The following is a 27,526-nucleotide window of genomic DNA, read 5'->3' on the forward strand; positions in this document are numbered from 1 at the left end:
ACTGAGGAAAGAGGATAGAACAACAAATCGGTAAATCTGTACGCTGGTACAATGCGGTTGCAGCTGGCAATCCCAATCATTACGGAAGAACGGGAGATGGCCACTGCAGGGAATCAGTAATGGCAAGAATTCATCTTGAATACAAATCTCCATGGATGAGATTTGAGGTGGAAACAGCTGAGCTGCAGAATCTGTGGTGAGTGTGATGGACACTGCCTTGACTACTATCTGAGAGAATGTGAACATTTAAGAGACATTAGAAATGTGTAGCATAATAAATCCCACATTGTTTGAGTTAGGAAAATACTATTTGTCAAATATAAATACTGTTGTTAAAAGATTCCCCCATTTTGCACCCCACAAAATGATAAATTTTGGGGATTGACAAATGTTAATCATCATCTTGTTTGATATGCTGTTCACTTGAAACTATTAAGCAAGTTTCAGTGCAGATCAGTGATCTCAGTTTGAAGTGACCAAGTGATCTCAGCAGATCACTTGGTCTGGGTACAAGTGACAGGATGAACAACCCAGCGGGTTTTCTTCCTATTGGGGAGTGTTCTACATGCTGCTATGTCGATATGTCTACTCACAGGACAAGTGGCACGTCCCAATAAACTTGCCCCACGAGGCAAAATAAAAAAAATAAAATTACTTCAATCACTCATCTGTCATAATACATGACAAACAAACCTGCAGTAAAACTTAATTGGCAATTATATTTCATTAGTTATTAACATTACACTATAATTCTATTTCACCTAAACATACAATATAACATAAGGGTCTAGGATGAACTGCAATGTTGTCACTTATCAAATCGTAATTATTGCAACCTGATAAGAGTCCTGAATGGGCAATAACATCATCAGTTATTTTCAAGGATGTTACTGATTTATTCTCTGCATAATAATTCTGCTATAGGATTAGGTTACTTGAAATGAAGAGCTTGAAGACACTATTCATTGATGACACAATTGCATAACATTTCAGAAAATGCCGAAACAATTCATTGCACTTTCTTGCACAGTAGTTCAAATAAACTCAAAATGCACTCAATTACAGCAAGCATATAAGGAAAAGTCCAATAAATATGAATAATAAAAGGTTATTCTGTATTTTCAGTGTACTTTATATAAGTATACAAAGGTAGATATCATATTTACAGCATGCAATCACTTATCATAATATATATTTTATACATGCCTCTGGTAAATTCTTAAAACTGAAATTGTCTTGCTTAGAAAGTTTGTAGTGTCATATCTGCAAATACACTGTTAAAACTAATGCTGTCATCAATCTTGCATTCACTGTAACATTTTAATGACACTCTACATAACCCTTAGTCTCCCAAATGAACACTTCACTGTAATTCAATAAAGTATATGATGGACAACAACGTGAACGTCAAAAACATTTGTAACCGCATTAGTGAAAGTCTCTAAATGGTATCATATGTGCATTAACAGAAATTCAGTGTCACTGTTTGTTCCAGTACATGAAAACCAAATAAATTCTGAATGGATTTTAAAGTGATGACAATAAATATATATACAAACAAAAATTAACCATGAAACTATTTTGGTTAAAACTGATGGCCTTCCAATCATAACTTTCACTATGCATAAACATCAAAATAGTATACTAATCTTAAATATTCAGATCAGCACTTAAAGCACTAGTGAAAACCACTGCTCTCAGAATTTTTAACAAGAAATTAAAGGTTGAGATTTTGAGAAGGGGAACTAAATATTACAAAACTCAATTTCCTTCCAAACCAAAATTTAAATTTGCAATTATTAAATAAACTATTTGTGGTCAAAACATTCTACACAAATATCACTTCTTAAATATACTGTACCCAGTGTACGTATTTCGGTGATCGTAGGCAATTTTATAGTTTATAGATACAGTAAATATATTTATGCTAGGAATCATGTCACATGGAAGTTTTCTACATCTAATTTAAAACACAAAATACACAAGACTTAAGAGTAAGGGTACTTGCTGGGTTGCCATACGACACTGTAACAAACCCTAAGGCACAGTGACCATTATCACAATAATGTATAGTAACTGAAACAAAGATAGTGAGATGTGTTAACGAAACTACACACTAGAAATTGAAGGAACGACAACGTTTCAATCGACTTGAGAATGGTCCAGGACGGATCGAAACGTCGTCGTCCCTTCACTTTCTAGTGTGTGGTTTGGTCATCATATTTCAGTCACGTTATTGTGACTCCTCGTCTGCATAGTGAAATGTGCTCAGTAACCAACAACCAATATTACAACACAAACTAATGCGAAGCTATGGTGAAATGCCCTCGGACAGTAATCAACACTATGACCAACTCTGAAAGACGCGTAAACCAACTTTGTGATAATAGAATCTAAAAGACTATCCAGCTGAAAAAGAGGAGGGTATTAACCTGGATATCGCATAATATTCTCCTGCTTGCTGCCGAGTCTCAATTGCACGTTGGATTACTAATGTTGCCAAAGCTGAATTTATTACAAATGATGTGAAGCATTATCAATTATTGCATTTCACCTATGTTAATGTCTCAAGAAAATATAATATGCACCGATTTATTAACAAAATTATATAATGTTGCCTTATATAACTGAAGGAAACAAGAAGCCACCTTAACAATGTGTCTCTAACTTCAAATGCCTAAAGCAATCTTCATATGCCTTGCCACATCATTAAACAATATAGCTACAAATGCAACAATAATATTCCAAGACAACTTGTTTTTAGTTTCATATCAATTCATTATTAAAATAACGTGCAATACAAGTATTTCAATATTTATATCATCTATTGATGATGATATTCTCATACATATACACAAACTCCACAATGAATATTGAGTGTATTTTGTAGTGGCTACAGTAACAATAATAGCAAAGCTTCGCTATTATTATTGCATATCATTGCACTCTAAGAGTGAAGTTTTTTGGGTTCAATGATATGGAACAAACCTTATATAATTCCTTTGGTTTAGAATGAGGCAGTCAGGCATGACGTAGTTGTGTCTTGCTTCTACAATCATTTTCAACTTAAAGAAGAAGAAAATTAACTAACCATTATTTCATTTACCAATGACAACTTCTCAATTAAGTTAAAAATGGCACAGAAACTGAAGTCAATTGCAATACAGCCATTTATAATAATAATAGTCAATGTTAGGGATTAAGGCTAACCCTTTAATTATGGTAATTAACCCCTTAATTAACAGTGGTAAAATACATTACCACTATTAATGTGAGGGATTAATGCTAACCAACATGCTGCTTATAATGACACAGCCAGTACAGTATATCATGAACATCATAGATTTGTACTAACTGAAGCATTAAAAAGTCTCTTAAACACTTTTTGCTGTCACTTCTCAGGTTTGTCAAATTTGTGGGTCCTTCAGAAATACTTAAGTGCATTTTAAATCAATAATTTAATATAATATTTAGATACAAGCATGTCAATATTGCTAGAGGACAAATAACCATAAATTGTTATCTGAGATTTTTACAGCCATTAAATTTATCAGAAAAATGAAAAACGTCTGGTAACTAAGTGCTATTTGAGAATTCTTTAAAGAAAACATTTGTAATCACAACACAAATATGCCTAAAAAACATGCTAACCTGGCATGTATTGAATACGAGAGCAGCACTTATATCGCTAAATAAGAAAAGCTTAGTGCTGTATTATTATATTGTTATATCTGCTTACCAATCTTATTAACCCTCACACTGCTCCAATTTTGTTAACCCCCTCACACTGCTCCAATCTTGTTAACACCTCACACAGCTCCAATCTTATTAACCCTCACACTGCTCCAATTTTGTTAACACCTCACACAGCTCCAATCTTATTAACCCATCACACTGCTCCTATCTTATTAACCTCTCACACTGCTCCTATCTTATTAACCTCTCACACTGCTCCTATCTTATTAACCTCTCACACTGCTCCAATCACTATATGTAATTTTCCCCCCATTTGATTTAACTACCTTAGTAAGCGCACCTCAATGTAGTTTTAAATAGCTGTGTAGTTCTTGAGATAATACATAATTACATTTACAGTACTTCAGATGTTAAATTGTTGTATTATGAAGATAAAATTGGTTTATGTGCAAGCAAAGATACAACGGTAATATTTCACATAGGTCTAATACTGTACAAAATAGTACAAATATGGTACTCATCTTCTGGTAATGTTGCCATTAGCATTTATAATTAAAGAATATTCAATTAAATTAAATGTTCATTTAATTTAATGAACTTCTTGCTTATAATGATAATTTTTAACACTAATTTCTAAATCAAGGTCAGGAATGCATAAAGGAAAAAACCTGCACCTCATCACAGTGTTCACTTACATAAAAATAAAACAAGAATTACATATGTAGTAAAAAAGATATATTTTAATTTTAAAGATTCTGTTATCTAATAACTAGGCTTTGAGAAAGAATAGGAATCATGTACATATCATACTTAAATTTACTGCCTGACACTGAACATTCAATCAGTTGCCTTGGTTTGATGGAAAAAGATATTTCCACATATACAAAGCATTACAATACATAAGGTGTTGAAGTAGATGAGTTTCTTGAATTTTGGATCAAGGTCTCCTTGTCTGTACCATATAATCTGCAAACGAAACAGAAGTTTGACCTATAACATTTTCACTGTCAACAATTTGTCTCATTTACTTAATCTACTGAAAACTTCTCTATTCTAGAGTAAAATACTTCATTATTTGTTTTCATATTTTGATAATTTTTTAATAGAATGTTAATAAATAATCTCCCTTAACCGATATAAAATTTAATCCTATCCATATTTATTACTAACGTTAAAGCAATGTTACATAAAATCTCAATAGAATACAGCATAGACCATGTCATGGTACAGTTGACTAAGGTGCATCTGGGAACATCTCATGTGGAGGTTCAAACCCTCATCATGGCCCTTGTGGATTTGTTCCTTTAATATATCACGCTATTGTGATTTATGTGTGTAGTGAATACAGCATAGCGTCATCCTATGCTACAGCCTCAATGTCTTACTCCCTCTCGGGGAATGGCCACCACAAGTTTCTCCAGGAGGCTCTACCACCACACAAACCTTTCACTCAGCATCTAACAATCTGCTCATTTCATTTGTGTACACTCTCATATTAAATGATTATCAGGCCTGCTTCTCACGTTTCTCCATCACCTGTGTATTGCAATTCACTCGCTCCATATTTCATTCCCTGACTCCTTTCACACATATCACATCTCTCATTTACTTTCTTAGTGTTATCCCCAATCCACATATGCTGTGAACTTGCACAAATTAATTTTAAGGAGAAAGGCCAATTTTTTGCATGGGGGACTTCCATCAAACTGTCAGGTCCCTGGCAAACCCCTACTATACCCCCGGTAAAAAAAATAACTAGTGCTGAATGTAATGAAATACTGTACCTATTTCTTGAGACAAGGAGGAGAAGGCTGCAAAGAAATTGCCCATCAGGGCTGAAAGAACAGAACCCCCCACCTCTAGAGGAAAGCATAAAGCTCTCTGACCCCGCAGCTGGAGGCAAGGGTCAACAAGAACACTGTTTTAACCCTTTAAAATAAGAAAACATTTTATATATAAAAAAAAATCAGAGAAACCAAACAGTAGAGAAGAGTCAATATCAAATTACCAGAGTAAGATGTGAGATGCAGATAAGGATGATGCAGAACACAAACCATATGTCCAGGAAGGCGGGACTGGGGATGAATGCACTTATTGATGTTATAATCACCAGCAATGTTGTCACAACGATGATCAAGGCATTCACCATTTTGTCCTGAGGGGAAAACAACTGGGTACGGTACACTAACATTTTTAGTTTGCCAATTCAATTATTTTTCCAAGACAATCAGTTACAATGTCTTTATTGTACATATTGTATAGCAGTACTAGAGAAAAAGATCTTTATAGATCACAGTAATGCAGAATCAGACAGTAATATACATACCTGATTTACCTGAGGGTCAATAACCCTAGTGGCCTCGAGGAGGACAGGAAGCCGGCGGCTTGTCGAAGGTCCCCCCCTTTAGCCTTTATGTATACTGTACATACATACATATGCGTCCCTTTTCAATTTCAAACTTGCTTTTAAACATGTTTTTACTATAGTACTGTACATCTAATTTTTGAAGTACTGTACAGTATTGTATAACATCACAGTACAGTACTCTTTTAAAATCTGATTACTTTTAATCTTCTTTTATACTCACTCGAGGTCGCGCTTCCCCATTGCCAAACAATGGTCGGTCAGCCAAGGGCTCATATTCTCCATCACCTGGCATCCCAGCACTCTGCAACATATATATGAATGAAATTGATGTTATGTTGGAAATATATTTACCAACTAAAATTACACCACTGAGAAGAAACATTACCAGTTGTTATAATATTTCTGACCCACATTATCTACCTTTTAACATTATGAAGCTATTCGTTTAACTGTCAATATTATTGTTTTTACTACAATATGATATATAAAGATATTAGCGAGAAAACTAGAGTAAACAACTGAACAAGACAATGAAGAAGGGTGTGAGACGATCTAGGTGCAGTGCTAGCAGAGTTCTGCATACTGATACAGTATAGTGATTCTAACTTGTATGTATAGTGTGTGGACTCATTTGAACGAACTATATGGAGCAAGGCCAACGTTTCCATAAGGGATTTCGTTCAACCCATCAGAAATAGATAACACCCCCCTCCCCACCACCTAGGTAAAAAGAAAATTGATTTGCATATACTGTACAACTATGTTGCTTAAAGTAATGCAGTGAACTTTTGATGCTCTTTAGCTCAAAATTTGTCTAATGTGTTATTAAACTTGTCGGTTGTGTGTATGACTAACTCTTCTATCATTGTCTTCTTGGATTCTCTCTTCCAAAAGAAAAACAGTTTCCTGTCTTCTAATACTGAGTGACTTCAATGTCAATCTTCTACTAATCCTTAGAGAGAGGGAGATTTAAAATTATATATACAGTACTGTATACAATAATCTGAAACAATCATTATGATTATGTGCAATTCTACACATAATCAAATTTAATATGCACACCACAAATCCTTGATCTTTTCCTTTCATCTGAAATACTGCTACTGTATACAGTAAACTAAATTATTCAGATTGCTTGGTATCCAGCTAACAATTCAGTACTCTACAATACATTGCAATATAAGTCTAACATATCAACTACAGTATATATTTATTTTCCTGAGGGCCACAATCTCCAGTGGCCACGACAGGAACAGGAAGCCAGCAGCTTGTCAAAGGTCCCCTCCTATTTGAGGATCTTTTCAGTTCAATTTTAAACTAATGTCCTATATTATGATGTACGGTTCTATATATGTAATATAATGTATATATTACTACCCTAAGGGTGAAAAAGCATTTCCATTTTTTTGTCCTACATAAAGATGGGCAGTCATTTCTCAAAATGGACCGACTGTTCTGTGCTAACTAAACACTAGAAAAAAGGCATGAAAGGGCAGATCTCATCGAAACTTTTAAAATACTGAAAAATTTGGATGATGATGCAGACAACTTCTCCAAAAGGTCAGAAGTAACACAAATAAGGAGCAACAGTTTTGAGCTCAACAAGCCACAATGTAGGACTGAGAATAGGAGATGCTTTTTCACCCACAGGATTATAAATCCATGAAACAACCTACCTGCCAAAACTCCGTTAAATTTTAAAGTCCAACTGGAAAAGATCATCAAGGCAAATGGGGGGGACCTTCAAAAACTGCCGGCTTCCTGTCCTCGTCGAAGTGACTAGTGTTAGTGGCCCTCGGATAATTTCAGTACAATACTGTATTTTTGAAGGCAAGAGTGCCATGCTTGAATACAGTACTCCAGATGGGGAAACACCAGAAGTTTTTACAGCTTAATTTAAGCCTAAGGCCAGGAAACTGGAACTTGTTAGGGTATTTAGTACTACTGTACTTATTCCCCACTTCACAACCTGCATATCATTTGGCATCCAGGTCCCTAATTACTGCTGAGTGCCTTGGGGGAGGGGGGGTAAATGAAGTATTTATATAATAAAAAAAATAAAAAGTGCCCATTCACAAGGAACTTACATTAGAATATATATATGGGTTAAAGTTTTTTTTTTTTTTTGAAGTGCCCAATCATCCCTCCCACCACTTGGGGTGGACAGTCTCGCTTCATGCAGGTCGGCGTTCAATCCCCGACTGGCCAAATAGTTGGGCACCATTCTTCCCCCCCCCCCCATCCCTTGTCCCATCCCAAATCCTTAGCCTGACCCCTTCCCAGTGCTATATAGTCGTGATGGCTTGGCGCTTTCCCATTCCTTCCCTCCCACCCACTATTTGAACCCAGGTACATTAACAATGGGGAGTGTGCTAATTGCTACATTACAGCACCTTTACACAATATTGTATAGGGCCAAATACAGTAAACTACAAAGCCTAACATATATAAATGTAGGCATGAAGCTTAAATTCATATAAACAATAATGCTTATAGGCACTGTACAGTTTCCTATATTCATTAAACTTATAGTCTTGATATTTGCTTTTTTTAACCTTGACATTTTCCTTTAATGGGACAAGTTAATATGACAGCTTTCAAAACTGTCATTTCAAAGATTTCCATAAATTTACTTAAATGTGCTTAAAAACGTGCATTAATGTAATCTAACCTACTCTTTACTAGCCAAGGCCTATAATAAAGTGCAATTAGCAAAAGTAACCACTCTACAACAATTGTATCCGTGCAAAATATCACATCTTAATATACAAAGACAAATAACACAATAAGGTTTGGTGTTGGGGTTAGGCCTACCAGCCTATGGTTGGTTATTAATAAACCTTAACAATGGATCAATGACAACTAATACATAGATTTTGTAGAGCACTAATGTAAACTCAGGTTTATATAGTGTAAACTAAGGCGTGAGACACGCCTCTGCGGGTATATATATATGTTAGAGAGGAGAATATGTATTACGGGCTATTCATGCCCGTGCCACCTCTTGGATGGCTTAATCTTTATCAATCAATCGAGAATACTAATATATGTGAGAGGGAGAGTCACATGTATGGGAGGAAAAGACGTCTTTCTGTGTATTAGCGAGAACACATATATGTGACAGCGAGTCACATGTGTGGGAAGACAGCGGGTGTTATGGAGTCCCAGCCACCACCTGCCTGTCAAATGTCGAGCTTGGTGCAAGCGTTGACAGGCAGGCAAGGAGACAGTCAGCTGTGGTAGTGGCGACGACGACGACAGTCAGGTGTTGGAGGAGCCGCCAGTGTTGGAGGCACCAGTGGTGGTGTAGTGAGTGTCGCGCCACCTATGTGTGTAGTGGTAATGGTGGGCCAGCGTATTGTTCTCCCGGCTCTATACCGCTGCCCCGTGCTCATGCTCCCGGCAAGATGGTGACCTGGTGTTCCCTGCCAGATCACGTCTTGGAGGTCATCTTCTCGTACCTGGACGTGCACGACCTGCGCAACTGTTCCCTGGTGTGCAAGACCTGGTACAAGTACCTCAACGACGAGAACAACGACGTGTGGCGGCTCCACTGCGTCAGGAAACTAGCCGAAGAGGCCCTTAAATCCGATTTATTATCCTCCGTGCCCACTTATAAGGCTAAATTGAGAGCCTTCTACCACGCGTGGAACCCCAATGATTGCTCGAGGAATATCTACGTGAAGCCCAACGGGTTCACCCTGCACCGGAACCCTGTGGCCCAGAGTACCGATGGGGCCCGGGGTAAGATTGGCTTCAGGTCAGGGCGGCATGCCTGGGAGGTGGTGTGGGAGGGCCCCCTGGGCACGGTGGCCGTCATTGGCATAGCCACCAGGGAGGCGGCCGTACAGTGCCCCGGGTACGTGGCACTCCTGGGCTCCGACGAACACTCCTGGGGTTGGAATCTCGTCGATAATCACTTGTTACACAATGGGGATTCGCAGGGAAATTATCCGCAGTTGAATAATGCGCCGAAGTACCAGGTATGTGGATTTGTGCCGTCTTGTTTTTGAAGGGATTTTTCACCTTTTTTTGTTTTGCCCATCCCATATCCTTATCCTGTCCCAGTGCTATATAGTCGTAATGGCTTGGCGCTTTTCCCCGCTAATTCCCTCCCTCAATTTTTTGTAATGCGTTTGGTTCCCTTGCAGTAGTTGCTTATGGTCAGGTGGATGCTCTTGAGAGCTGTCATCATCTTCACTCATAACCCAAGGACTGACATCACATTTAAATAATGGTTGGTGAAACTGTTGAATATGACGTGTGCTGAATGTTGTTCTCGATTGTTAAATTGATGTATTGTCCTTTTAAAACAAAATAAATTAAATTTGGAAAAGATTAAACGGCTGCATCTTTCATTTTACGTTAATTCCAGATCGCACCAATGTTGTTGTTTCCTCCTAGTCTATTGTACTTTATGTAACCTATGTGTGTTGTGCAGGCACACGACCCTGCGGAAAGTGATGCGTACAGTGATCCGTTTCATCACTTTCCAAGGCACGAGGTCAAATGGGATCCGGTCATTTTGTACACTGGCATTTTACTTACTTCATGCATAAAATTTTTTTTTTTATAAATGTATTTTGTACTTTGTATAATAACCATTTAATACATTTACACTAGACAGTGGGCATCACATATTCGTAATGTATATCGTGGATTAAGTTACATTAGGAAGTTCATATGTACTCGCCTAGTTGTGCTTGCCAGGGTTGAGCTTTGGCTCTTTGGCATGTTCACAGACATGTGAACTGTCTGCTGTACAAAGTGACTTGTATCTGAACAAACTGTGGTGAAACCTTTCATTCTGATGTTAAGCTTTAAGGCGAGTTAGAGTAAGTCAGTACATCCCTCCTAAAACTAAACGACTGGATTTGCAAAAATAGCAGATGAAAATGAAATCTAAGTATTTTTTGTATTTTACTACAGTATTTACATTGAACTGAATTTACCTGAGAGCTACTCTCTCACTTCCTCTCTCTAGTGGCTTTGCCAAGGACAGGTAGCTGGCAGCTTGCCAAAGGTCCCTCATTGCTCCTGAGGATTTTTTTTTATCTGAGAAATAATATCTTGGCATTTACAATTTCAGTAAGTAGGCAGTTAAAAGTGTTAACTGCCTAACTAAAATGGTGAAAAAACTTTTCTCTTCTGCATTATGGCTGGAAGTTGAAGCTCAACTTCCTTGTATGCATTACATTTGACCTTTTAAAGAAGTGGTCTGGATTAATATCCTCCAATTTGTTTAGTATTTTGAATGTCTTGATGAGATCAGCCCTGTCATGTTTGCAGCTGTTGGTAGGTTTCTGTGCTGTGTTAGAAAGCAAATTGTATTGGAGAAAGATCTTGATCAGAATTCATTTAAGAGTCGATGGAATAATGGCCCTTAACTATGCCAAGGGTTATAGTACATTACAGTAGTTGTTAATTCTGCCTTGTTTCTAAATATTAATAAATAAATTATTATTGCAGTTCCTGATGGGCTTGTATTCATCATCTATAGGATATGTTTTGCCAAATTATTTAAATGATTTACTAATTGCTCGTGTGAAAGCACTGTGCTTTACAGTAATATATTTAGGCTTAGGCCTATCATACCAGTAATTATAATAATAATGTCGATCTACCCAGCGGGTTAAATATGTGGGCCTAGCACAACCCATAAGGGTTGTCTCGTTGATATTCAAATTTTTTTCTTTTCTGGTTTATAAAATTTCTGTAAGTATTGTTGGAGAACAACAAATTTGGGAAAATGCACAATGTGCATTGAAAATGTACATTGTTTTGAATTATTTGGATAGTAGCACACAGTGCACAGTGTTAATATACTATTGGGGGAGAGTCAGCCAGTGTATATCTACATGTTAGGCTTATATCGAGGTCCCCGCCCCTCCCCCCCCCTCCCCTTCGGTCAAATTTCTGCCCCATTCCTCCAGGATACAACCACACAACATGCTGACTAACTCCTGGATACCTACTAGTGCTAGGTAAACAGGGCATTAGGTAATGGGAAATGCACTCAACCATTTGTTTCGCTCAGGATTTGAACCCAGAATTCTCGATTGTGAGTAGAGAATGAACCCGACTGTACTACAGGATTGAGTAGTTGAATCAATCCAGTAAACAAACCCCCCCCCCCTCACACCCATTGTTGGACGTGTGATTTTGTCATATAGAGGCTTGGTACTCATATAGAGGCTTGGTACTGTGGATATCAGCAAGTGATTGAGTGTGGGTTCCATACCCTCATTCTATTAAAATATTGTCAGTACAGTATTAGGTATTACTGTACTTAATTTCTGTCTGCATCAAGTGATATCAAAACTCACCTTTGATTTTGGCTGAATTACCCAGATAATTGAGTTACTGAGATTCAAATCAGTACTTCCTGTAGTTACAGTGGTATAAGCAAGAACACACACGTGTCCTATTACAGTACTCGTCATATCTATCAAAAACAATGTACACGATTACCGAAATAAACCTGGCAGCATTTTCCACATGATCCCCCAAGATGACAAAATTATTCATAGTTACTCTATTTGCAGGGTGCTTGTGCTATATGGGATTACTGATGACCATATAGATGTACTGTACTGGGACAACCTTTAGACATACTCTACATAGTAGCCTCAATTACAAAAATCTGGGTATTCAAACAATTTGTACACACACACTATTTATTATCACCATTACAAAATACATTTGGCACAATAGGAACCAAAATTGTGCTATGAATTCTGCTTAATGGCCGAAATTTCAGGTCGGCACTATGCTAATCCTAGATTAACACAACAGTGCTACAGGACCTTAATGTTGTATTAGTCGAGAGGACAGGTTGCATCCTCGGCTTACAAATTCATCAAACCATTGTTTAATGTTTAAAAGGATATAGCAAAGTATTAATTTAAATTAGGCAAGAGTAGATATTGGTTTGAAGAATCAATTTTTTAATTTTTCATTGTCAAAAATTGTAACTGGAATTCATCCTCTGTTCAAAAGCATAACTTTTGAAAATATTTTTCTTTAAATTATCTGTAAATTATTTTAAAGAATGCTTCTACATTACCACCCTGGCCTGAAGTGAGGCTTCTTTGCTGGCTTCCAAGTAAGTCAGGGTGTTGCATCTTAGATGCCAAATTAGTCATTACAACCTAGCTGATCAAGCACCAGATAGGAATGTTCCTATGTCCTTCTTGATGGCCTACACAAGCATTCCTACAGTATTTCTCATATTTGCTGGTAACTTGTTAAAAAGTTGTGTACAGCTAATATTAACAGATCACGTTAGAATAAAGAAAACTGCAAAAGGATTAGTGGCCCGTACGAGGCAGTTCCAATTTATATCAACCAAATTTGGCCATGTACAGTACATGTCTAAGCTACACTGTAAACAATCCAGAGATCTCATGTCCATTATGTTGCCTGGTAATTTGTTCCGTAAATTTAAAACCCTGTCTTTACCCAGTAAAGACAGGGTTTAAAACCAGTATTTACCCAGGTCTTTCCTGAATCTAAACTCATCCAATTTGTGCCTATTGATTCATGTTCTGTTTGTGTTGATATATTTTAAACCTTATTTATATCCCTTTGTTATACCCTTTGATTCATTCGTATACGTCAGTCATGTCATGCCTTACTCTTCATCTTTCCAGAGAATGCGAATTAAGTGTTTTTCAATCTTTCATAGAGAAAGTTTCTAATTCCTGGGATTAATTTTGCTATCTTTCTCTGTACACATTCAAGTGAATTATTGTCCATTCTGTAATACAGAGACCAGAACTAAACTGCATAATCTAACAAGGTAAAGATAAAGCTGGAGAATAACATTAGATGTCTTAAGTAATGTTAAATAATAATAATAATTTATTTAGGAAAAGTATATACATAGTTGCAGAGTTACAGTACAAACATTGTTTGATTTAAAGATAGAGGTAGTACATACAATACCTAAAGCCACTAGTACGCTTAGCGTTTCGGGCAAGATGTTAATGTCTTCTCACAGATATAATAACATAAGATAAACACCGACACGTGTGTATTTGTGAAATTTATGTAAATAATTCACACCAAGTCTTTCCCACTCTCCTGAGTGCTTTGCCAAGGTCTGAGTGTGTGATTAGGATGAGACTTACTTCTCAGCGTCTAATGTCTAATGACATTAGACGTCGAGATGTAAGTCTTGTCATAATCATACACTCAGACCTTGATAAAACACTCAGGAGAGTGCAAAAGACTTCATGTAATTTCTTTACATAAATTTCACAAATACACTGTACACAAGTGTGTATTATCCAAATAGATGTCTTATTGCTAATGCTTCTAAAAATATATTAGTGTCCCATTTTCTTTATTCCATACATTTATGCAGTGATTTTCTTGGTTTAAGTTCCCTACTAATCATGGCTCCTAGATTTTTTTCTCGTTCAGATTTTGCAATTCCATTACTATCCAGCGAGTTTTTGATAACTTACTATTAAGTTCACAGCCCTTCATTTCTTTCAGCACCAAACTGCATCCATCTATCTTTCATCCATTTAATAGCTTATCTAGATCTTCTTGCAGCAATTTTGTGTCAATTTATTTTACACCCTGTTTGTGTGCGTACAAATTTGTAAAGGTTGCTGTTCAACCTTGTGTGTAAATAATTTCCATATGCAGTATGATAAACAACAAAGGTCCCAGGACAGTGTCCTGGGGCACTCAGCTTACAATGATTTTCCACTCGGTCTTGACTCTAATTATGCTAACTGATTTTTCTGAGATAACACACCTTAATCCAACTTAGGATAAACCTTAGGATAAACCCAATGTCATGTGCTTCTAACTTTCTAATGAGTCTCTTGTGAGGCACAGAATCAATGACTTTGCTAAAGTCAAGATATAGAATGTTGCAATCCTTTCCACTATTGACTGCTTGAAATGTGCTAGAAAAAATGAGAGTAAATTTGTTAAACATGGGTGGCCCTTAGTAAAACCACATTGTGACTTCCTTATTAATCTGTTTTTCAAGATATAAACAAATGATTTTCATGATTACCAATTCAAGCAATTTTCCTACAGTAGATATTAAGCTAATGGGACTATAGCTCAACACAACTGATCTATCTCCCATCTTAAAAATCGACACTACACTTGCAACCACCTCTACAATTTGAGTACTGTGCTTGACTTTTGCTTTATTAAATATGCAAGACAAGGGCTCACTGAGCTCTTCTTTCCATTCTTTAAGAATCCTGGGAAACACTTTGTCTGCCCCTGGGGACTTTTGTGCTTTTATTTTTCAATTTGTTAATTACTGCATAACTGGTAAGCACCTAGTTGGTCAACTTATACGCCTACATTTATTGTGCCTCTTCAACCCTATCTTTCTCCTGTGGGTTATCATCTCATTCTAGTGTGGGAGTCCTGGTTTATACCTTCCACTGTGCATATCATGTTCAGTATACTGTATATGATTTAGAGTTCTGCATAAGATTTAAAAGGCCCTGCACATACACAGAGCTCGTATTTGCTTCCTCAAGCCTCCAGTAACCATTCCTTGTCTTGGGGGGGAAAAAAATGAGGAGCATATCTGGCAGCATCACCATCTAGTGTTTGAACGTGCAGGGCGGCCATACTAGGTGCCACTGAACTTTTAACAACAGCAAATGAGTGATACCATGTACTGTATATATTTTAGGCAAAATGTGTGCTATGTGCAATTTTAAGATTTAAACTTATATACAGGTATAGGCAGTATATTTATTAGTATATATACAGTATATATACTAATGCATATATGCCTGGAGACTGTTCAGGCTTGTTCGCATACAGTATATATATATATTAGTATGAATAAATCCATGGTGTTCGTATATTTATATTCGTATATCCATACATATACTTTTTTAAAGTTGTACATAATAAATACCACCTTTGACACTATCAATGCAACATGTTAGCATGAAAAACAAAGTTAATAAACTGAGAAACAACGAAAATAAATCGACAAGACAAAGTTATTCCTGTGTGACACCTCATTTCTATTTATCTGGAACACGGCTAAACCACAAGAAGTGGAAACTTTCTACATTGATTTTTGTGCTTCCTGGATGCTAATTACCAATATGAAACGAGAAATAATTTTGTCAGAATTTTTTTTTTTCACCATGGGGATGTCGGCAGCATTTAACAGTCGTGCAGTGGAAGGGTTAAAGAACACTGGTTTATTTATTAAAATGCAGAACTGTCCAGTCCTCTCAATTTCTCTATCTATCTCTCATCTCGTGCTCCTTTTCCTAGGTTTCTACTAGGGTACAAAGGTCTTGGCGTCAGTTGACTTAAATGTGAATGTTACATAATTTTTTAAACTCTTAATATCATATCTCAATGAAAACCTAAACCCTAATTTTATTTTGTCAAATTTAAACGCCCAAAGATCAATCAAGTCACTGTTACAGCTGTCAATCAATCAGTCACCCATGTAATTGCCAACCTATTAAAGAGGAAGCCTAACCTTAGTTATGCTTGCCAAAGTATAATTTTTCTGGCATAAGAGAAAAAGGTTGTCCTTTAAAACATGCGAATACCTTGATCCAATTTTTACAACGTTTTCGCTGTTTTTCCTGATTATGTTGGCCATGACAGACTACCCACAAGACCATAAAAGACTAGTATCGGCTTCTATAAAGCAAGACAAAAAAAAGTATTTGAAATTTAAGTTAATGGTTTTTAGATAAACCTAATAACATGGCATATTGACATATCTACTAACTTTCCCTGTAAAAGATAATTTAAAAAATACGTACAGTACTATATATTTAGTTATCAAATAACTCGCTCAAAAATGTGAAATATGTCAAATTTAATGTTCTTAAAATTATGGTCTCAAGTGTGACACCTTTACAAGTTCTCCGTGATGAGTCACCTATTTCTTCATATTGGTAAGTACAGAAAATTTTATTTTCTACTTTTAGTTAATATTTTAAAATGTAATATTAAAACAAAAAATGCAAAATATTTTGCACTGCTAACCCCTAGATCAATGGTCTTCAACCTATTTTCCCCAAGTTGTAACTCTAAACTTCACTAAAGATAGCCTGAATTTTACTAAAGGCACCCTAAACTGATCATATTTGGTTGAATATCTTTGTTATTATCTGTTACTAAAATTGTATGAAAAAGGCATTTGGCAGTTTTTGGTGAGGCCGAATGGTGCCTCTCTGAAGCTAACTCACTGAGGTAGTTCCGCAGACAAGTTGCATCAGCCTTGATACCGGCTTGATAAATGCTTGATACCTGCTTGATGGGGTTCTGGGAGTTCTACTCCCCAAGCCCGGCCCGAGGCCAGGCTTGATTTGTGAGAGCTCGGTCCACCAGGCTGTTGCTTGGAGCGGCCTGCAGGCCCACATACCCACCACAACCCAGTTAGTCCGGCACTTCTTTTAGAAAACAGTCTAGTTTTCTCTTGAAGATGTCCACGGTTGTTCCGGCAATATTTCTTATAGTCGCTGGGAGGACTCCTAATTAATCTACCAGTTACCAGAACCCGACCCACTTTACAGTCACGGGGAGCAGGGATGTTATGATTACCCTATAATGAAAGTACTGTAAATGTAGTAATATAGTCAACATCAAGGTTCATGTGGAGAAAAGAACTGAAGCACCAAACAACTCTGCAAAAGATTCGCAGCGGTTAGATTGAATCTCCTAGTTATGGCTGACCACCAACAGGAAGTTCCCAGCTTCTATGTCATTGGACCTTCAGTTCTGTCACTGATGTACCCAAGTGACTGACTGGCTGAGCCCACATTTGCTCTGGGATTTTGAGAGTTATAGTATCTGTTGGTTTTGCAACAAACTGACAGTAATTGTTTCTCCCCCTCTGTTTCCTGTTGGGTTGGTATTACCCTCTATCCTATGGCCTGCAATGTTTATAATAATAATTACTAATTCATTGTATCAGTGGACAAGAAACCAGTATTCACCTAGTTGTGCTTGCGGGGGTTGAGCTTTGCTCTTTCAGCCCGCGCCTCAACTCTCAATCAACTGTTACTAACTACTAATTGTTTATCCCCCCTCTCCCCCCAGGAAGCAGCCCATAACAGCTGGCTAATTCCCGGGTACCTATTTACTGCTAGGTAACAGAGGAATCAGGATGAAAGAAACTTTGCCCATTTGTTTCTGCCTGGTCCGGGAATCGAACCTGGGCCACAGAATTACAAGTCCTGTGCGCTGTCCACTCAGCTACTAGACCCAGGGAGTGGGTCTGGTAGCTGTGTGCATTCATACAGGTTAGGCTTATATCAAGGCCTTTCCCCCCCTCCCCCAGGTCGAATTACTGACTCCGCCCAGGATGCAACCCTACAAGAAGCTGACTAATTCCTTAGTACAGTATGTACTTACTGCTAGATAAACAGAGGCATTAGATGAAAGGAAATGTGCCAAACCATTTCTGTCCAGCCCAGGATACGAACCTGGAATTATCAGTTGTGCATCAAGAATGAATCGGTGTGCTACCAAGACCCTCTGTTTGCTTTTGCAGGTCTGGTATTTTGGTTCTGGCCTCCATCTTTTGGTTATCGCTTATTTTATTTTGTAGAGGCTTAACAGGTAGTGGCCACTTCAGGTTAGTTTGCCCATTTTAGTGTTGTGACTTTGTGCTTGAATGGTTGACCCAGAGTTGCCCTGCCTAGTTCTCTGGGGTTTTGGAGTTGGAGTGGCTCATGTATCTTCTGGTATCCTGTTAGCTGCTGCTCCTTCCACTGTCCAACAGGCATGGTTTACTAGACTTCTTGTACTCCCTCCCACCCCCCATGCCACCCCTCTTGCTTTGGGCTGTGGGATGTTTGAGAGTTTCAGAATCCAGGCTGCATCTTGCTATGGATGTAGCTTGGCCTTCTCCAGGGATGGCCCTTTTCATGTCGATGCCAGAAACAGCTAGCATCGTCTCATGCTCTATGGGTTAATTTCGCTGATTGAAATTTAAATTTTAACCTTTGATATAAAGAAAAACTCTCGCAAAAACCTGTCTGCAAAGAGATTTCACCACACCTAGCATGTTTCCCATGCCTCAGTCTCATAGCCTCATTTTTCAAACGAGGGAAGGCCCATATTTTAGTGCAAAAACCTGCAGCAACTGGAAATGAAAATAAAGCATAGAATTTGATTTTAAATATGTTCAATGGCTTTCCCAAGCCTCCAGCTCTCTCGGCTAATGTTACGTCCATTTTTGAATATCCTAAAAGAAATGAGATTGGAGACGAGCCATATTAAAGAGTTGCCATTCATACCCTAATATTTCCCACGCTCTATGGGTTAATTTAACCGAGCAAAATTTTAATTTCAACCTTTCCCACAGTTTGTGAACCTCTGGCTCTGCTTCCTAAGCAAATGCGCACATCCCCTGCTTTGCTGAATCTACAAACACTTATTGAGCGAAGCAGGTGAGTAAGTCCCACTTGGAAAGCTTGCATTACAACCAGAAATTTGCTGATTCGGGGTTTTATTTAGGGAAAGTATCACATCATTTATGAACAGATAAAACCAATTTTGCCAGCCATTCATTTAATTCCTATTTTGAATGATTTTATGTACGGCTGGAGGTATCATATCATTATCATCATTACACATCATTACCCATAACTTGAGCTCTCTGTGATGCTTTTACCTGTTAAACTAACTGTTTTAATAATGTAGCATTGTACATTTTTATATTTTTTAAATTTACCACTTGGTCACTTTTCTCCCCTGGATTAATTGACTTGTCATTAATTAGATTGAGTACTTGTGTAACATTTTGATGGAGTTTATTATCTTAAACCGAAATATGTAATTAAATTTTCCCTCTCCTTCTATGGATCTCAGGTGAGTATAATATACGAGACAGCTTTGAAATTTCACATGGAGCTGAGATCTTAATATCTTCACTCCAAAAACTGTGTTGATGGATAATGTTTTAACTTGACGCTCATGTTGACTATTTTCATGGACTTGGGAACTCCCTAGGATGACACTGATAGCCTCATTTTGAATACTGTACAATATTGCTCAGATTCGCTAAGCATACCCACAAATCTAGAGAATGCACTTAGCAGAACTGTTCAGCACGGGAGGATCTGCTAGAGAATGCATTAAGCAGAACTGTTCAGCATGGGAGGATCTGCTAGAGAATGCATTAAGCAGAACTGTTCAGCACGGGAGGATCTACTCACTTAACTGTGCTTGCAGGGTTTAAGTTTCAGCTTCTGGGCCCATCCTTTGATCAACTGAATCAGGGTCCGTCTCAGAATTTATAACAATTTTTAAATGTAATTGTGAAGTTAGCCTTAACTATCTCTTTGCTTAGCTCTTTCTACGTCTTCTATTACTGTAACGCTGTGTATGTGTTGACCCAACTACTGGGTTCCAGCTAGTCTAATATAGTAGAATGGGTACAATAAAATGTAAATTAGCAGAGTTTTGTTGCACTGTAGTACATCTTTTGTGTGAAATCATTTTGCTCACACATTAAATATGTAATAAATAGTCTGTGAACTTGGAGTGGGACCTGTATTGGTGAATATGGTAAGATAATTGACTGCTACCTGGTACTGTGTATATATCTAGAATAAGCCTGCAAGAATAAGCCTTTTTTGTAGGTTTGAAATTAATTATTGCATTAATACATGATGCATATTGCATGTGTTCATTGCATAAACACATGCAGTACGATATACAGTACTGTATATACGTTAGTACCGTAATTACATACAGCAATTCATGCATTTTATGTGGAGCCTCGTTTGTCCTGCGGGCAAAATTTAATATTCATCGCGGGTACTTCACAGACTTGTATAAGGGCACTTAGTATGATATGGAGAGAGTGCCTCTAGATCAGCATTTCCCACCCTTTATATCCTCAAAATAATTCTGGGTCATGTTTTAGGTAAATACTCAGGGATTTCATTGTCAATTGAGAGGAGACAATTTCTGTCTTTGCTTTTGATACTGGTTAAATTAGAGAAATTTACAAGACTAGAACAACACTTGAAATCATCACCAGGTAATCAATAAATGAGGTCAGAAACTGCAAAATATATTTTTTTGGAACTTACATAAATGATACTACAGGTACTTCGTACATTTGTTGGGTACTTTTTACAAAGGAATTATCGATTTGCTGAAAGTACCAGGTGAAGAGTTTTGGGCTTCAATCATGTTTACACAGTGCTACCCATTGTGTCAAAAACTGTACTTATCAATTCAAGTTTTAAACCAAGTTTAATTGATATTGGTGAAAAATAAGTTTTTTAGACAAGTTAAATAGGCTTTTCATTTCCCCCAAAAAATTCCTTCGAGAAAAGATGGACTTGAAATTGAAACTTGTTGATCCTTTATTCTTCATTGATCTGTATAATCTTTTAAGATACAGATTAGTATAGTCTCCAAGATTATAAAGTGCTTAAAATTTTTTTTTTTTTAATAAGGTACAGTATCGGGTTTCTTGCTGTTTTGTTAAAGTTTCACAGGAATGTTAAGTAAAGTAAAAAAAAAATTAGTAATCAAAATTTCTAAAATACTGCCTGATATGTAGTTTCTTATTTTGTACAGTATATCCAGAGATTGTATATATATATATATTTTCCCTTAATTATAATTTATTTGGAAATGTGTTTATGCCTTTCATAATACAGTAGACACATACAAGCAGTGTATATATAGTAACATGTTATATTTCAGGTAGGGGAGAGAATACGGGTGATATTGGACTGTGATGATAACACGTTAGCATTTGAGAAGAACTACGAATTCCTAGGAGTTGCTTTTAGAGGTAAAGTACTGTATATGTTAATAATGACACATGTGTATATGAATAATGTCACATGCATACTTGTACATGAATAATGCCATTAGTAAACATGTACATGAATAATGCCATTAGTAAACATGTACATGAATAATGCCATTAGTAAACATGTACATGAATAATGCCATTAGTAAACATGTACATGAATAAGGCCATTAGTAAACATGTACATGAATAATGCCACAATATTTATGGCAGTAAATGAGATGGAAGGTTTGTAGATACAGTTAATAATGCTTTTGAGTTTGTCCTTGCTTGTCTTCCTATAAATTTTCAATTTCAAATTTTCCAGTTTACATATAAGTGATCTTAAGATAGATGTAGATTTATAAATATAATACGGCGCAGGAGTTAGAGTATTTAGAGAGTCTAGGTATGTAACAGGCAGGGATTGATGTAGCCATGATGGGTTAGCTAGTTTTAACACTTTCGTTGCCCCGGCGGGCGACCCGCCGCGCACCTCAAGGTAGCCTGAGCATTGTGCGTAAACTCGCCACCACTGACAAATGTGTATACTCTTTTCATCTTTCTGACCTCAATTTTTGTGCTATGTCGTTCAATTTGGTACTGTATAAAAAATATTGCAATAGAATACTGTAAAGGGATATGTGCATATAAGAACATGTCTCACTTTTCTATACTTTCGGCGAAAACTCTTAACTTTTCTCTCTTACTTGTTTCTTTCAATGCTTTTGTCATGGATTGGCTCTGTTCTTGATCAGTATCCATCTGGAAGTCAAGTTGCAGTGTCTTTAAAACCAGTAACAAATACCTGAGATAAAATGACCAGAATGGGGAAACTTCGATTCGAGGGGAGACTGCGCTGGTGTTATGAGCGAGGTCACGAGAACAGTGAGTCTCCAGCATGGGTGAGCGTCCACACGGCAGGGTCAGAATGCCATGTGGGATATTTACAGAGAATGGAAAACAGCTGGCGCACATGTTAAAACACGTCCCATAGTATTTGGACAATAAATGGAATTTCTACAATTTTTTTAATTATTGAATGCCTATTTTGCGTCATCGGGCATACAGTACTCCGTATTTTGGTTTTATGCCGCAATATTTGTCATTGGGCTGTTAATTTTATAAGGTAATATCAAATTTACTTCTCATTCTTTGCTTTTAAAACCTACTGTCTTGCTCTTGTCAGCATTGTACTGTATTCTAACTTTCTTTAATTAAATACAAATTAGAATTCATTCAAGACTGTAACACAACTTGACTTTCTGCCATCTGTACTAAATAACCGGCAGAAAAAGATTGGTGAGAAGTAATCGTGTTGTCCCACTTAATAATTCTATAAATATATATGATCAAAATCACTTGCGGATATTACTGTATACGGTTTTGTATATTCGAACACATGCTTTAATGTTTTCACTTATTTGGTAATAACCTGCATTTGATTTAGATTTTTTTTTTTTTTAGCCAGTCGTGTAAAAAAAATTTCCCAATATAAATTACTGTATAGTGATTCTCATGTCAGTACAGTAATACTGTATGCTATTACTGTATTTAGAAAATTTATTATATACATTTTGTTACGTCCTGCAAAATATTTTCTTCGTATATTTTGTGTCACACTGTAGCACTGTGCAATAATATGTACTGAATCTAAATTGTCTTGAATTTTCAGGACTGCCAGACAAGCAGTTGTACCCTTCAGTGTCTGCTGTGTATGGTAACACAGAGGTTTCTATGGTATATCTAGGGCCACCACTGGATGGCTGACCCGCCATATTTTTAGTACTGACAATGCCAGACTGCAGAGTGCAACATGGTTCCTCGCTCATCTCAAGGGATTGTCCGCCCAAAATGTTTCCTGCATTGTGACGGATGTATGGTGAGGGGTAATGGAACAGTGGCTAGCTGCTCCTAGTGACATGTGATGTTAGATTTCAGTAAAGGGAGGCGAAGAGACGGCTGGACCAACCACGGTGATTTAGCCTTGACAAGCTATGCATCACGCAGTGGTAAGAACCTATTTCTTACTTTAAACACTTAGGAAATAAGAATAAAGATGAACTTCTTAAGATATGAAATAAGTGTTTGCCAATAGTGCAGCATGTTTATGCCATAAACAGTTTTTTGGCCTGGAATGGTACACAGTTTGAAATTGGGACAGTCACTGTTCAGCTACAATGAGTCAAAAAGCATGCCTAACAGAGTTTATCTCTGCACTGGATGCAATGTGCCTTGAGAAACATAATAATACTGGAGTCAAATTTGATTTTATGTATCTTTTTATCAAACTAAGGCTTCTCAATTATTTGTATCTGAAAGTGTATATATATGCATATTCAGTATGTATGTATGTATATATACAGTATATATATATATATATATATATATATATATATATATATATATATATATATATATATATATATATATATATATATATATATATATATATATATATAAAATACTTTATGTACATTAATATCTTCTTAACTCTTTGATTTTTAGATAGGTAAAGATGATTAAAATATTCATCATTAGATTTCAGTATTCTGATCAGAAATGGTAGCTCCCAGATATCATACGGTGATAATTGTTTTGCAAGAGCTAAAATGATGTTGCCAATCTGAATGTACAACTTATGGAGTTCATTACTTTAAGCAAATTGGTATCATACGAGTGTTTCTAGTTCACATCTTGTGCTATTTTCAAGCTTAAGCATTGACCTCTTCCCTCCCGTGGATAAGGCGTTCCTTATCATGGATCAAGGATCATTGATTCTGTGGTTTAATAATTCATTCCTCAAATTCCCACCTTTTTGTGTTCATTCACTTGTGCTTTAATAGGCACAAGTTCTAGTCATTTGCTAAGCATAAGACAGTCTTGTGATGCAAGGATTAATGGTGGAAAACCAAGTATAATTATGATTCTTGTAATTATTTTATCATTTTAAGTTTGTTTTTAACTTTGCTTTGTCCATTAAAATGGGAGCAAAGCCATTGACTTGGCTAATATATTTTCTGCTCAATCTTATTTTAAAATAAAAAAGCAACTGATTTTTAGTGACATTTAATTTTTTAAAAGACAATACTATGGTGCTTTCCTGATTAATTCCACTATATTAGTTGGATATATTTTACCTTTTACTTTACAGGTCATTCCACTTGATTAAGACCACTAGTACATTCCCATTTCTCCTGATTTTCACATGTGCCATGTTATTTATTGACAGGGAAGATGTTGATATATTCTATATAATTTACAAACACTAGGGTAGACTACCCAAGGTGCAATGGCTGTATTAAATCAATGTTTATTTATTACATGATAATTTATCACTTAAATGACTCTTCGTATGACTTTATTTCATTTAAAAGTACAGTATAATACTTGGATGAATTGGGTTTGCTGGGTGCCAATAAAGGTTTGGTGGCAAGTTTGCTAGCGTTGTGATCACGAGTAAGACTGCTTGTTTGTTTCAGTTGTTTGCGAGTCATGTTGCCAATAGTTAATTTTTTGTTATTCTGTTATTTATTTTTGTACAGATTAATATAATATACATAACTGTGAGATTATTTGTGACGAGTGAGCAACAAATCTTCCGTAGACAATGTAAAAACGTATGTGTGAAGAGAGTTGCATAAACCTTGGCAAAGGATGAACAAGTACAACACACGCAAAACTCAGTGCAATTACTACAATTACTACTTACATATAAGGCAACCCAGGCGGCTGCTGGTTTATTGTGATTTTTTCAAAACTGACTGTGGGCGAGTCTCTGTATATAGATGAGGTGCCGTTTTTAAGAACTTCCAACGTGTGATGCTGATATAGGACTTAGAAGATCAGTTTGAAGCGTAAGTAGCTCCCGAAGTTTCACAGATCAGTGCAGTTGTTACAGCTTTTTACAGTTAATAATTTATTGATGCGTCATGGGTTGATCTTAGCATTCAGGGAGCCCTAATAATAATGTAATTTATTTTATAGTACTGTATTACTGTATATGAATTGTGTAATATATATATATATATATATATATATATATATATATATATATATATATATATATATATATATATATATATATATATATATATATAAATATAATTTGGAAGCAGGTTTTTTTCTAATACACATGTCATTAAACACAACAGCATTGTGACTATTATTAATTCTCTTTTGGATATTTTCCATTCTGCTTTAAGCAAATTCTACTACTGTATGTGTGTGTGTAAATCACGAAAATTAACACATGATGAAAAATGTGACTGTATCAGACCACGAAGGAAGGATTGAAACAGGAATTACCTTAAGTACTTTCGTATATTAATACATCTTTAGAAGGATGAAGGATCCTTCTGAAGATGTGTTATTAAATACGAAAGTACTTAAGGAAATTCCTGTTTCAATCCTTCCTTCATGGTCTGACACTGCCATAATTATATATATACACACACACATGCACTCACACAGTATGTATATGTATGAATATTTATATATAATGTACAGTATATGCATACATATTGTGTATAAAATTTTCCATTGCATTTTGTTCTCTGCCACACTTCACAGTCAGTTTTGAAACCATTCCTAAGGCTTGAATGATTCAGGTTTCAATGTGTCAAAGTTGTATGTAAGTCTAGTTTTATATGTTAATAATGAATGCACTCTTCACTTTGTTTTTTTTTATGGTTCTTGTAATATGGCACTGAAATTGTATATATCATCATCATCATCATTATTATTCACTGACACTTTCGTTCATTGCGCAAGTTGTCCGCTAAATTCTGATGCTTTAAAGGTAAAGTCTGCCAAATATACAATGTTTGCCAAGTGAATGGGTTCTGTAATGTCATCAGTTCTCTCTGCAGATCACTATTCTTTCTAACACCAAGTGGATAAATTTCTGGAAAATTTCTTGTGTATATATATATATATTGGGTATTAATCAGTGTAGTAAATGTTATGTTGCATTTAGTGTCGAGTCTGTGGTAAGTGTTATTTTATGTTCGGAAATGAGTAGGCCTAGGTGTCAACATATAAATTATAATTGCCTAAATGTTTAATGAAAATGCAATGGCCTTTTGGTGATCTAATATATATTTTTTATTTTTTATATAGTCTTGCAGAATGACTTGTAAATTGTGTGACTGGGAAAATATTCTTTACTGTAGCGTAATCTTTTTAAAAACAAAATCTTCATCTTACACGTATTTTGTATGGTCTAATAGTGTAGGAAAATACTGTTCAGTATTTTGTTATGTTAGCTAGTATTATCCAGCATGGTCACTTTTTTGTAAATATATTTAATATTTGTAAATATTTGTTTATCTTTCATTGTAGCACCGAAAGCAGGGAGGATTCATGTATCTTGTGTGCATACCGAGTGTACTTTATACACATTTCTCTTTTAATAGGGCTGGTGAAGCAGCGTGTGTGTGTGAACAGTGCCTGGATGCATTGAAATTTCAAAAATTTTGAACTAATATATGGTATTCCTAAAAAATTTAAATTGTTTTTATATTCACTTTAAAACAATTTTTATATATAGTGTGAGCTGCTCACCACCTCGACCATCATTTTTCATCACCATGTAAAATAAAGTCAGAATCACTAAATATATTGTTTTTCTGGCTAATTTAATTGTAATTTTTATGCGCAATGTTCTGAAC

The 27,526-nt window shown here is 36.2% G+C and overlaps 2 protein-coding genes across 6 annotated transcripts; one reads left to right on the top strand and one right to left on the bottom strand.

Moving 5' to 3' along the window:
- Positions 1 to 1,108: 1,108 nt before the first annotated feature.
- LOC138369281 (transmembrane protein 243-like) lies at positions 1,109 to 9,383 on the bottom strand. Of its 3 annotated transcripts, XM_069332341.1 has the most exons (5): positions 9,240 to 9,376; positions 7,741 to 7,821; positions 6,285 to 6,365; positions 5,705 to 5,851; positions 1,109 to 4,662 (listed from the first exon to the last, which is right to left on the bottom strand). In XM_069332341.1, exons 3-5 carry the CDS (start codon positions 6,354 to 6,356, stop codon positions 4,534 to 4,536), a joined length of 348 nt encoding a protein of 115 aa, XP_069188442.1. In that variant the 5' UTR covers positions 6,357 to 6,365; positions 7,741 to 7,821; positions 9,240 to 9,376; the 3' UTR covers positions 1,109 to 4,533. The 3 variants fall into 3 exon arrangements, with proteins under 3 accessions (XP_069188442.1, XP_069188434.1, XP_069188451.1); XM_069332333.1 differs by lacking the exon at positions 7,741 to 7,821 and having other exon boundaries at positions 9,244 to 9,383; XM_069332350.1 differs by lacking the exons at positions 7,741 to 7,821; positions 9,240 to 9,376 and adding an exon at positions 9,131 to 9,199.
- An 88-nt stretch (positions 9,384 to 9,471) lies between these two features.
- On the top strand, positions 9,472 to 27,472 carry Fsn (F-box synaptic protein). 3 transcript variants are annotated; one of them, XR_006772166.2, is made up of 4 exons: positions 9,472 to 10,047; positions 21,764 to 21,854; positions 23,530 to 23,866; positions 25,400 to 27,472. XR_006772166.2 is itself a non-coding variant. In XM_045734153.2 (3 exons), exons 1-3 carry the CDS (start codon positions 9,472 to 9,474, stop codon positions 23,622 to 23,624), a joined length of 762 nt encoding a protein of 253 aa, XP_045590109.1. In that variant the 3' UTR covers positions 23,625 to 27,472. The 3 variants fall into 3 exon arrangements, 1 of the variants encoding a protein (XP_045590109.1); XR_006772167.2 differs by lacking the exon at positions 25,400 to 27,472 and adding an exon at positions 19,404 to 19,488 and having other exon boundaries at positions 23,530 to 23,567; XM_045734153.2 differs by having other exon boundaries at positions 23,530 to 27,472.
- Positions 27,473 to 27,526: the final 54 nt, after the last annotated feature.

Source organism: Procambarus clarkii, chromosome 4, assembly GCF_040958095.1.
Source record: "Procambarus clarkii isolate CNS0578487 chromosome 4, FALCON_Pclarkii_2.0, whole genome shotgun sequence".
In the NCBI taxonomy this organism is placed as follows: domain Eukaryota; kingdom Metazoa; phylum Arthropoda; class Malacostraca; order Decapoda; family Cambaridae; genus Procambarus; species Procambarus clarkii.